Source organism: Engystomops pustulosus, chromosome 1, assembly GCF_040894005.1.
Source record: "Engystomops pustulosus chromosome 1, aEngPut4.maternal, whole genome shotgun sequence".
Classification (NCBI taxonomy): domain Eukaryota; kingdom Metazoa; phylum Chordata; class Amphibia; order Anura; family Leptodactylidae; genus Engystomops; species Engystomops pustulosus.
The window spans coordinates 74,560,075-74,572,451 of NC_092411.1; the positions used below are offsets into that span (position 1 = coordinate 74,560,075).

At 42.7% G+C, this 12,377-nt stretch overlaps 1 protein-coding gene across 23 annotated transcripts in view; it reads right to left on the reverse strand.

Annotated features, from left to right (window-relative positions):
* The window catches only part of RIMBP2 (RIMS binding protein 2), a 307,061-nt gene that overhangs the window by 209,450 nt on the left and 85,234 nt on the right, over positions 1 to 12,377 (reverse strand). For all 23 annotated transcript variants that reach the window (XM_072144379.1, XM_072144382.1, XM_072144378.1 and 20 more), the window contains one exon: positions 7,047 to 7,181. In XM_072144379.1, coding sequence (XP_072000480.1) covers positions 7,047 to 7,181 — 135 coding nt within the window. The remainder of the gene's footprint in view (positions 1 to 7,046; positions 7,182 to 12,377) is intronic.

Sequence of the window (12,377 nt, forward strand, 5' to 3'; positions counted from 1 at the left end):
CGGCTCACTGAGAGGAGCTGGCTCCCATCGTTCGCGAACAACAGCCGGCTCTTTGTGTTTTCTTTGTGTATGTTAAAACATCCCACAAGTAAATGGTGCAATTGTGGGTTTTTTTTCAATTGTACTGCAAATGGAATTAATTTTCACTTTTCCAGTACACAGCATGGAATACTAAATGATGCCACTACAAAGTATAATTGTACAGATAAGGCTGTGTTTTTCTTCTCTATTGTAATGATACAATGAGAGGATTCACAATGTATCCCACTCTATACATCACCTCAGGCAGCAGAGAAGCTAGGTGCACCCCTGAGGACACCTGACTTACAGATAACTCCTAGTTGCAGACGGACTTCTGAATGTTGGTAATATACAGCAGTTTAGTCCCAGGCTGCATTGATCAGAAGTGTCTGTAATAAGGCTTTAATAATAATCCCTGTTAAGACAACCCAAAATGTAGAAAATCTAAATGTCACATGGGACAACAAAAATGTTATCTGCAGTCACACTTACAAAATATACCAGTTTTGACTTACATACAAATTCAACCTAAAGGGGTTGGACACTTTTCAATAAATCTCTTCCTTTAGACCTGTCTCTGCATTTAAATGTACCTGTGTCTTTGCCTCTTGTGCAAGCTCCAGCCTTTCCCTGTTATCCATATTAGTGATGTGTCGTTCGCGAATGAGCCAGCTCTTCTTCATGAACGATGGGAGCCGGCTCACCATAGTAAGCCGATGGCTCACTTAACCCCGCCCCTAACTGGCTCACCACCCCCTCTTTAACCCGATACAATCGGGTTACAGTCGGGTTAAAAGTGGTGTGGTGTTGGTTGACTGATTGGCCTGCGGCTCTCTATTATATATTTAATAGGGAGCCGTTCAGGAGCCAGAAGAGCCGGCTCTTCTTAGTGAGCTGAGCCAGATCACGAAGAAGAGCCGGAATTCCCATCACTAATCCACATGCTGCACTCTGCATCTCTACACAACTTCTGGTTTCTCACTCCTTCAGTCCATCCTAATGGCAGCCTCTAGTGTGTTTTTTTTCTCTCAGTCCGTCTCACTGACACAAGGAGAGGGAAGGGGACAGGATAAGTCATAATCTCCTGCTGGGGCTCCCTCCAATTTATCAGTGCAGAGAGTCTGCACACAGCACATAAGGAAGCATTAGGAATGAGGAATCAATTGGTGAACATTCAGGGATATATTATAAAGGCGGTAAGGCAAATCGGCAATGTATGTTAAAGAGTAGCCAATACCTTTAACACCTTGCCGGCCGAGGACGAACTATATTGTCCTCGTGCGGCAAAGGGTGTATGGAGAGAGCTCACGAGCTGAGCTCTCTCCATACACACCGGGTAATGGCTGTATAAAACAGCCAACACCCGCCTGTCACTGCCGACCGCGGCACCTAACTTACCGTTAGATGCGCACCGCCATCTTGGATGACCAATCGCCGCCCCCTGGAACGTCATCGGAGGGCGGTGATCGGTTGCTATGGCAGCCTAAAGTCTCATTGAGACTTGTAGGCCTGCCAGGTGCAATGATTTATAATAGCCAGCAGAGGGCAGGCTATTAAAAATCATTGTAAAATAGCTATATACTGCAATACAGTAGTATTGCAGTATATAGTATTAGCAATCGGACCCTGCAGGGTTACCCTGGAGGATCTAAAATAATGGTAAAAATTTTTTTAAAAAATATGAAAAAATTGTAAAAAAAAAATCAAAGTTTAAATCACCCCCCTTTCCCTATAACTGATATAAATATAAATAAACAGTAAAAATCATAAAAAGTATCATTGTGTCCCAAAATGTCAGATCTATCAAAAAATATTAGTGAATTTTCCCGGCGTTTAACCCAGTAACAGAAATTGGCACCCAAAGTCGAAAATGCCACTTTTTTGCCATTTTGAAAAATATAAAAAATTCTATAAAAAGTGATCAAAAGCCCATACAGTCCTCAAAATGATAGCATTAAAAACATCATCAAAATTTGCAAAAAATGACACCACCCACAGCTCCGTGTACTGAAGTATAAAAAAGTTATTAACCCCAGAACATGGCAAAATGAAGAATTTTTTTTTTTGTACAGAAGGTTTTAATTTTTTTTAAATGTATGAAAACATTACAAAACCTGTACAAATTTGGTATCCTCGTGATCGTACCGAACCAAGGAATAAAACAGACATGTGATTTGGGGCGCTTAGTGAAAGCTGTAAAATTCAAGCCCACAAGAAAACGGCGCAAATGCTTTTTTTCATCATTTTCACTGCATTCTGAATTTTTTTCCCGCATCCCAGTATACGGAATGGAATGATAAATACCATCACTATGAAGTTCAATTTGTTACACCGAAAACAAGCCCAAACAGAGCTCTGTACATCGAAAAATAAAAAAGTTACAGATTTTTGAAGGTGGGGAGTGAAAAATGAAAAGGCAAAAAAGGGCCACGTCCTTAAGGTGTTAAGAACAAACCTATTATTATTTATTTTTAGATCACAATTAATTGGTGATGTTTGAGAGGGTGTATATATAATAAATTAATTATGGTGATATATATTTATAAGGGTATCTGTATATAGATTCATTAGGGGATACAATATATGAGAGGTGGGGTAGGAGAAGAGGACAATAATATGCGGGGTGCTTCACACGGGGAGCAAGAAAAAATTAGGCACTGTTGTGAGGCTACCAAAAGTGAGGGCATTACTTGTTGCTAGGTTGCATTATGGGGTATTATATAATGGGTCATGGGGGTCTGCCCACAGGGAGGAGGTATTCTACTATCTAAGGGTCATGTGGATATTTCCATGCTAGATAGAGATAAGGGGTCGGACAATGGGTGTTGCTTACAACACTCTTTTGTTCCTTTTTCCCTGTCGCAAAAAATGAGGCATGCTGTATATATAAATAACTAAGAAAAGAGGTGGGTAGCGGCAATATGGCAACAGCCACATTGCTACAATAATAGCAATAAGAAGAAACATCTCAAATACACTAAGGCCCCTTCCACACTAGCGTTGCATTTCACGTCAGGGTGCAATGCGTGAAAAACTAAAGGTTTTGGCTGCGTTTTTGTTCCATTTTTCCTTGGAGTCATTAGCGTTTTTGCGTTTTTCGTGCGTTTTTCATGCGCGTTCTTTAACCCCTAGGCGCACCAGGACGTTATAGTACGTCCCCGGGGCTAGATGCTTAGCGTACGGGGACGTTCTATAACGTCCTGCTTCTGGCACCGGCTCACGAACGGAGCCGGTACCAGAAGCAGCGGCTGTCAGCTGTCTAGTACAGCTGACAGCCTGCGCTAACACCCGCGATCGGAGCCGGCTCTGATCGCGGGTGTTAACCCCTTACACACCGCGGTCAAACATGACCGCGGCGTGTAAGGGTGTTTGCGCTGTGGATCGGATCCCCCGTGCCGCTTACCGGGGGATCCGATCCACTTCTGGGCAGCTCCGAGGACTGGCATGTGCCCCGGAGCTGCCCGGTCTCCATGGCAGTCAGACCCCTTCCGGGTCTGACTGTAAACTGTCTGAGCATGCGCAAGCTGGTTTAAGTTCAAGTATGTATAAGTAAAAATATGCAAAAACACTTAACACTACACATTATAATAAATAAAAAATAAATACATAAAAATATAAGCCCCTAAAATGTCACTTTCCCATAAAAACACATAATAAAGTATAAAAAACACAAAAACACAAAAAACCCCGCATATTTGGTATTGACACGTCCGTAACAATCTGTATAATAAAACAGAATCGTTACTGGACCCACACGGTACACGCCGTAGAAAAAAAACGCAAAAATGTTCCAAAAAAAGATAATTTTTAATTAATACCCTATAAAAAAATGCTCTAAAAAGTAATTTAAAAAATGTTATGCACTCCAAAATAAGCCCACTAAAAAGAACAACTCTTCTCGCAAAAAATAAGCCCCTAACCAGATTTGTCAGACGAAAAATAAAAAAGTTATGCATATGAAAATATGGTGATGCTAAAATGAACAAGATTTTCTCCAAATTGGTTTTTATTCAGTACAATTGAATAAAATACACAAAACCCCCACATATTTGGTATCCGTGCGTCCGTAACAATCTGCATAATAAAACAGAATCATTATTAGATCCGCAAAGTGAACCCGTAAAAAACAAAACAAAAAAAAGCTCCAGAAAAAAGATCATTTTCAATTAATACCCTATAAAAATGCTCTAAAAAGGGATTTAAAAAATGTTATGCACTCTAAAATAAGACCACTAAAAAGAACAATCCTTCTCGCAAAAAATAAGCCCTTAAACAGATTTGTGGGGCGAAAAATAAAAAAGTTTTGCATATGAAAGACGGTGATGCTAAAAGTAACAACATTTTTGCCAAATTACTTTTTATGCACTAAAAATGGGAAAAAAAGAAAAAATCTATATAAATGAGGTCTTTTTGTAATCGTGGCGACCCATAGAATAAAAATAATATACTATTTTTATGGTATGGTAAACAGCCAAAAAAAAAACCCCATAAAAATCTTCCTGAAAAGTGATGATTTTCATTTCCTCCACCAACAAAGAGTTAATAAAATCTCACCAATTAGCCTATAGATTCCCCCAAATTATGTACCAGAAAAGTGCATCTCGTGTGGCAAAAGAAATAAGCCCCTATAGGTCCACATTAAAAAAAAGAAAAAAATTATAGCCTGTACAATGTGACATAGCAAATCTGATGGCGCCTCCTTCCCTTCTATGCCCGGCCGTGCGCCCATACAGCAGGTTACCACCACATGTAGAGTATCCGTGTACTCGGGAGAAATTGGGTAACAAACTTTGTGGAGCCTTTATTCATTTAATCCATTGTAAATGTTTAATTTTCCACCCAAAATGAGTGTATTGTGAAAAAATATTACAATTTGCAGACTGCACCTCCATTTTGTTTTAACCCCTATAAAACATGTAAAGCGTTAACAAACTTCTTAAAAGTGGTTTTTCATACGTTGAGGGGTGTAGTTTCCATAATGGGGTAATTTATGAGTCTCGCTATTATTTAGGCCTCTCAGTGTCAATTAGAAGTTGAGCAGGTCCATCTAAGAACGGGTTTTGGTGATTTTACAAAAAATTTGAAAAATGATACCTAAATTCTGAGCCTCATAACATTCTAGTAAAATATGTGGAATCTTAAAAAACCATGCCAACATAAAGCAGACATTTGGGAAATGTAAGTTATGAATTTATTTGGGAGCTATGACTATCTGCATCAAAAGTAGAGAATTTAGAACGTTGAAAATAAAGAATTTTTCCAAATTTTTGCCAAATTTAGTTTTTTTTCATAACTAAACACAAAAAATATCATCCAAATTTTTAAACTAATTTGAAGTACAATGTGTCACGAGAAAACAATCTCAAAATCCCCTGGATATCTCATAGCGTTCCAAAACTATAACCACTTATAGTGACACAGGTCAGATTTGAAGAATGGGGCCGCGTCCTTAAGGCCAAAATAGGCTGTGTCCCCTAGGGGTTAAGTCAATGGGACTTTTTCCAAGGGACCATGGTTCGGGAATAAAATGTTTTATTTAATTGAAAAAGAATGTCTACTGATAAGTTAGCAGATGTATGCAAACATCTACAATCTATTCTTCACTGTTCCGCGCGCGTATATTTTCTCCCGACAAGTTAGCAGATGTGAAGAACAGTGAAGAATAGAATAAAAACAGTGAACACAGTGAACACAGGATCATTTAAGTGAAAACACATTAAAGAACACAGTGAAGAATAGATTACAGATGTTCGGGACATCTGTTTACTTGTCGGGAGATACGCGCGGAACGGTGCGAACAAAATAGCATGTGAAGAACAATATATATGTGTGAAGAAGACATTGCAGATGTATGGAAACATCTGCAATGTGTTCTTTACACACATATATATTGTTCTTCACATGCTATTTTGTTCGCACCGTTCCGCGCGTATCTCCCGACAAGTAAACAGAACTCGCGCGTGAAAAACGCTAGTGTGGAAGGGGCCTAAGTATTGAGGTTGAAGAATTTGAAGTTGAGGTTCTCCTCAGTTCAGTTCTAACATTCTCATCAGTGGATGGGAGGAGGGGTCTGGATGCTGGTCCCCCACACCCACCAATTAGGGCAATGGAACCCATTGTTCTTATGATGGGAATCTAATGGGCATCTATCTAAACTCAGATTTTTAACAAATCCTGCATAATAATAATAATAATAATAATAATAATAATAATAATAATACTAGTAATAATATAATAAATACATATAATATAATAATATAATCCAAAGGTCAATACGTTGACCCGGTTTGCAAATTCCTCAAATTGTACCAATGTACACAAAATTACTCAGTAGATGTCTGATACCTAGCCCTTGTGGCTTGTTTCTGCTATGGGGACCCTGTCAGATGCCTTATGAATGGCTCATGTCTGGACTGTAGCCCCTTTAGATCTGTGACCCAGGAATATATACTCACAGGATGGCAGATGCTGCTTTATATGGCTGCTGCAAAAAGTGCAGCAAATAAAATGTTGAACCACTAATATAGAGGTAATTTGTGTCCTGGTACAGGGGCAATTCAGCTACTTCTATGCAGGCACATCCAAGGATAATTTGCATAGATTTAGTTAAGTGAAATTATTACATTTGTGCTTTGATGGGATGTCCTTAGATATGGACTGAAGTCTTATTTTGGGCCCACCAATTAATTTCTGCTAATCCAGAGCTCACAGCATGTTAAGTACAGTAGATCTCTTAGAGGGATGTTAATAACCCAGAATATAAGCAATCACTGTAATTTATTTCTGCCGTAGATCAAAGTTCTTATTCCTCCAGAGACCACTGTTAGCATCCCTGATATATGGCTGTAATAAATTGTGCACCTTAAGCCACAGCTATTAATGGGTCTTGAAAGTTAAAGTCAGCAGATAAGTGTGCTATTTTTACATAGGCTAACAATGGTTATATGATTACTGTATTACACATTTGCATTAATGCATTCTCATGCTGGACTATTAAAGTAATATGACACAGATACCATTCATACCTTGCTCGGGGACAGGATGTATGGTGGACCACCGTTGGAGATGAACGACAACTGTCTCTGCAGCCATAGCAGCTCCTTCTGGGATTGCTTCAGCAAATGTTCCACATCACTTGGCTTTTGACCCATTAATCCCTCCTGGTGAACGAGAAATGAAAATGACAAGCTGGCTAAACAGAAAAAGAATGCCGGATGAAATTGATTCAAGTTATTAGCAATGCATATAGCCGATACCCTAGTATACGATACCAGAAATGTATGCTATGAAAATGTCTCATCAGTAATAACATCATCTGTAACATGTAGTTTCTAACATAATTGCTTTCTCCAGTCAGACAGAAAGCAAGAATGGATGTTTAAAATGGAAAAATGGGAAAAAAATGTCCTAATGTCATTTTCATTTCAGCACCCACAAAAATATAGACAAAAAAGTGATCAAAAGTTGCATATATCCAGGGCCGATTCTAGCCTTTTGCCACCTGAGGCGAAATTGAAATGCCGCCCCCTCCCACCAGAGTCCAAGTCTTCTAGTATTGAATCATCCACAATTACGGTAAATTAAACATTTAAATATCATGATGTTAAATGTGAATACTGCTACAGCTATAAGAAGAAAAAAAGACCAATGACTTTGCTAAACAATGAACAAAATTTTTCTTTATAGTAAAAAGGATTCAAATACACAATTTGTACAATATGTAAAAATAAAAACAGCCAAGACATTATAAGTTAATAACTAGTAAAAGTTATCTGCACGGGCACTGCCGACCATCTGTACGGTGAAAAAAATATTCCAGCTTGGGGCAGAGCATCTATAACCTATAGAAGGAGGAACAGTCCATGTGATGTGGTGCTCGGCTTAAGTACAAGAAGCATTATCCAAACGAGAGAGAAAAGACAGCGGCACTCACCAGATACATGATATCTTCTTTATTGTTATTATATACAGGAGGGTGCAAACCACGGCGGCTACGGGCCTTTTCACGCCAAATAACACTTTCTCTTGCCGCTGTCTTTTCTCTCCCCTTTGAATTACTCATTATAAGTTTATGAGTTCCGGCTGCTTCCATGCAGGAGGGCAGCACTGTAAGTATTGGAGGACAAATAAGTATTTATTATTATACATAATAATATTTTCTATTTTTTATAGGTTTCAAAACCCTTTGGATTATTTTTCAACAAGATGATTTTATTACATTTAATAAAATGGTCAATTTGGGGGCCTGGGGGAGTTTAATAAATCGATTCGAACAAAGTGGAATTCGGTCTGAATTTCAGGGAAAATTCGATTTGTCACGAATTCGAAGTTTACAGTGATTCGTGGGAACAGAGGTTTTTTTCTTCTTTATTTCCAAAATGGGCGCGAGCACAACATGTTACATGGGGCAGAGAACTCTGGGAAGAAGAAAGGCAGCCATTTCCAATCGCGGTATTTCACACTGCATGTGCTGTCTCCAGCGTCTAGCTGTTTGTATGTACAGGCAGTCCCCGGGTTACGTACAAGATAGGGTCTGGAGGTTTGTTCTTAAGTTGAATTTGTACGTGAGTCGAAACTGTATATTTTAAAATGGATGAATGGATGAATTCTTTGAAGACAGTCAGCAGCAGTTTGGCAGTGAAGCGATGGGGCAGACATCTACTGCTTTGTGCAGTAGGCGGGAAAGTAGAGATGTGGAGAGTGGCACAGGAGGTTATGTTGCATTTGCAAGTAGACTGGCTGTGCATACTGAGACCGATGAGGAGAATAGCAGTTACAGGGAAACACAAATCGATGATGATGTAGCCGATCGCACTTGGGAGCTGGGTAAAGCCAGGGATTCATCATCAGGGTGTCACTTTGCACGTCAAGCAGCAAAGCAGGCAACAAGTCACTACTGTGGCCGTGAGTCAGCAGGGTTGCAGCAGTGCGAGTACAAACCCCGCTTTGCAGGTCCAAGTAAGCAGTGGCACCGGAGCTCAGCGAGGCAGCGGCGTTAGTAGTCACTCAGTGCAGAGTGTTGGCAGTAAAATCACCACCTCGGCGGTGTGGCAGTTTTTTTGTTAAGCCACCACAGGAGCCGAGCCTGTGTATATGTAGAATCTGCGGGCAGAAAGTGAAGCGTGGCCAGGGAGCTAACATTGGCACCATGGCCCTGCGTCAACACATGCAGCGTCACCATCCAATGGCCTCGGAGAAACTTGGTACAGATGTGGAGATCCATCCTGCTGCTGCAGCAATGGCAGCGGCACCTAGTGGCACACATGCCATTTCAGCCAGTCAAGTCTCCAGCACCTCTGAAGGGGGCTCTTTGTCTTTGACATCATCACCCGGTCCAGATGCTCCTGCTCCTCGCTACGCATGGCGCCAGTTGTTTGTACTGCAGTCCCTCCCTTTCCAAGTCGTGGACTCTACACCCTTCAGAGAACTAATGGCTTGTACCAAACTGAGGTGGAGAGTTACAAGCCAAAATTTATTTTCCAAAAAGGCAGTGCCAGCCCTTCACAAATATGTAGAACAGAAGGTGGGCCAGTCCCTGAGCTTATTGGTTTCGGGAGGGAGGAACTGCTACACGTCATGCAAGAAGAAATCAATCTGTGGCTTTCTCCGTGACAACTGCAAATCGGAACCATGGTGACAGATGATTGGAGGAACATGGTGTCATCGCTGCACCAAGGGGGGAAGGTCCCCGCGCCCTGCATGGCACACGTGTTCAATCTGGTTGTCAACAGGTTCCTCAAGTCTTCCACTCATCTGCAAGACATTCTAAACATGGCCAGGAAACTGTGCATGCACTTCTGCAATTCCTACAAAGCCAAGCAAACCCTCCTCGAGTTGCAGCGGCAGAATGGCCTCCCCCAACATAGTCTGATATGAGATATTTTCACTCGTTGGAATTCCAGCCTCCATATGTTAGACCGCCTGTATGAACAGAGAAAAGCCATTAACGATTTTTTGATTATGCAAGCAGACCAGAGTACTCCCCTGTGTAACTTTGATGTCAGCCACCGGCAGCTCATGCGTGACACCTGTCGTTTGCTCAGGCCCTTTGAAGAGGCCACGTTATTTGTCAGTCACCAGGACTGTGGGATGAGTAATTTCATTCCACTGTTTCATGTCCTGGAACTAATGCTGCAAAATCTGTCTGGACAGGGCACTGGAGAAGTGGCGACTACATCTTATGGCCACATGAGTCCGTTGGGGGCTGAACTGGAGCAGGAGGAGGAGGACATTGGAGTACAAGCAGTGTCTGGTGAAATCAGTGGTTTTTCTACTTAGGTGACAAGAGAGGAGGAGCTGGAGTATCCGTAGGAGTTAGAAGATGAGGCAGATAACCCAGAAGCACCGTGGCAGTATACAGTGGAGATGGAGGCCGGGAGTCACTCAGAGTCACTTGCGCAGCATGCTGCTTTGGCTAATTAACGACAGCCGAATAGTCAACATCCGGCATAGGGATGACTTTTGGCTCTCCACCAACTGGCATCCTATAGAGAAATACTGAAAAGACAGTTGGCCACTGCCTATGTGCACCATTTTCCATCCTCTGTCACGTCTGACCGGGGGATTCCTGGCAGTCATCGCTCACATATTACTGCTATGGCTGCAGTGGGGAGATGGGGGATAGGAGCAGAATCAGCTCCATCAGCAGCAGCTTAAGTCTGGATTCCTTAATGAGCAGCTTCCTTCACCCACCTAGTGAGGAGGATAGCTGCCACCAGCAGCAGTAGCAGGACAGGAAGCAGACCCTGCACCAGCAGGTGGTGGCCTAATTGGACAGCACTCTACCACCCCAGGTAGAGGATCCCCTGGACTACTGGGCAGTTAAACTTTATGCATGGCCGCAACTTGCGGAGTTTGCAGTAGAGAAGCTGTCCTGCCCGACCAGTGGTGTGGCATCAGAGCGGGTGATCGGCTTCTCCACCTGTAATGTGGAGAGACTGACCTTTGTCAAGATAATCAGGCATGGATCGGCCAGGATTTCAACACACCAATGCCTTATGAATCAGATTAGATCAGCCATGACGCCTCACAAATGTTGTGAAATGAGTCTAGATTCTAACAACCTGCCTCAGCCACTATTCTGATGATGCCACCCTGAATCCACACATCTGCTGCCAGTTGCTACATCTGCTTCCCACCATCTTTACCAGGGACTGGAATTGTCAACTGCTGCCACACCGCCATTTTGCCACTTTCTGACCTCCTGCCACTGCTGCTGCTAGCTTCACACTTTGTAATTGTGCCACTATGTGGCCTCATGCTGCTGTTGCTGTTGCTGCCACCTCCAAAATTTGGCATTGTGCCACTCTCTGACCTCATGCTGCTGCCACCTCCACACTGTGTCATTGTACCACTCTCGGAGCTCCTGCTGCAACCTCCAGAATTTGTCATTGTGCCACTCTCTGACCTTCTGCTGCTGCAGCTGCAACCTCCAGAATTTGTCATTGTGCCACTCTCTGACCTCATGCTGCTGCGGCTGCCACCTCCAGAGTTTGTCATTGTGCCACTCACTGACCGCCTGCTGCCGCTTCCGCCACCTTCACACTGTCATTGTGCCACTCTGTGGCCTACCATGTTGCTGCCACCTCCATACTCTGTCATTGTACGACTCTGTGGCCTCATGCTGCTACCTCCACACTTTGTCATTGTGCCACTATGTGGCCTCATGCTGCTGCTGCCACCTACAGAATTTGTCATTGTGCCACTCTCTGACCTCCTGCTGCCGCCACCTCCATACTCTGTCACTGTGCCACTCTGTGACCTACCAGGTTGCTGCCACCTCCACACTCTGTCATTGTGCCACTTTGTGGGCAACCAGGTTGATACAGCTTCCAGACTCTGTCATTGTGCCACTCTGTGGCTTACTATGTTGCCACCACCACCTTACTCTGTCATTGTGCCACTCTGTGGCTTACCAAGTTGCTGCCACTTTCACACTTTGTCATTGTGCCACTCTGTGGCCTACTCATGCGGCCTCTGTAAGTGCACATGGAATTGAAGAAGACCAAACCACGCTACCTATGTTTGAGCATGGCACAACAGTCTACAATACCCTACAGGCTCTCTGCAGCCAGGAAATACCTGTTTTTTAATGTGATTTGTCATGATTTCAATCAGGTCGAATCGAATTTCAACAAATTGTCCCATCTCTATTATTAATATTCGCTATCTTATAGAGGGCGACTATTACTAAGGCTGGGGCTTAGTGCTAGCACCAAGCCCCAAATAATTACCCCATCCCCCACAGCCACCAGGGGTTTCGGGAAGAGCCGGATACCCACAGGAACAGACCATCTACACTGATGGTCTAGCCCTGGGGTGGCAGCAGGCTAGGAAGGGCCAATAAGAGTGGCTCA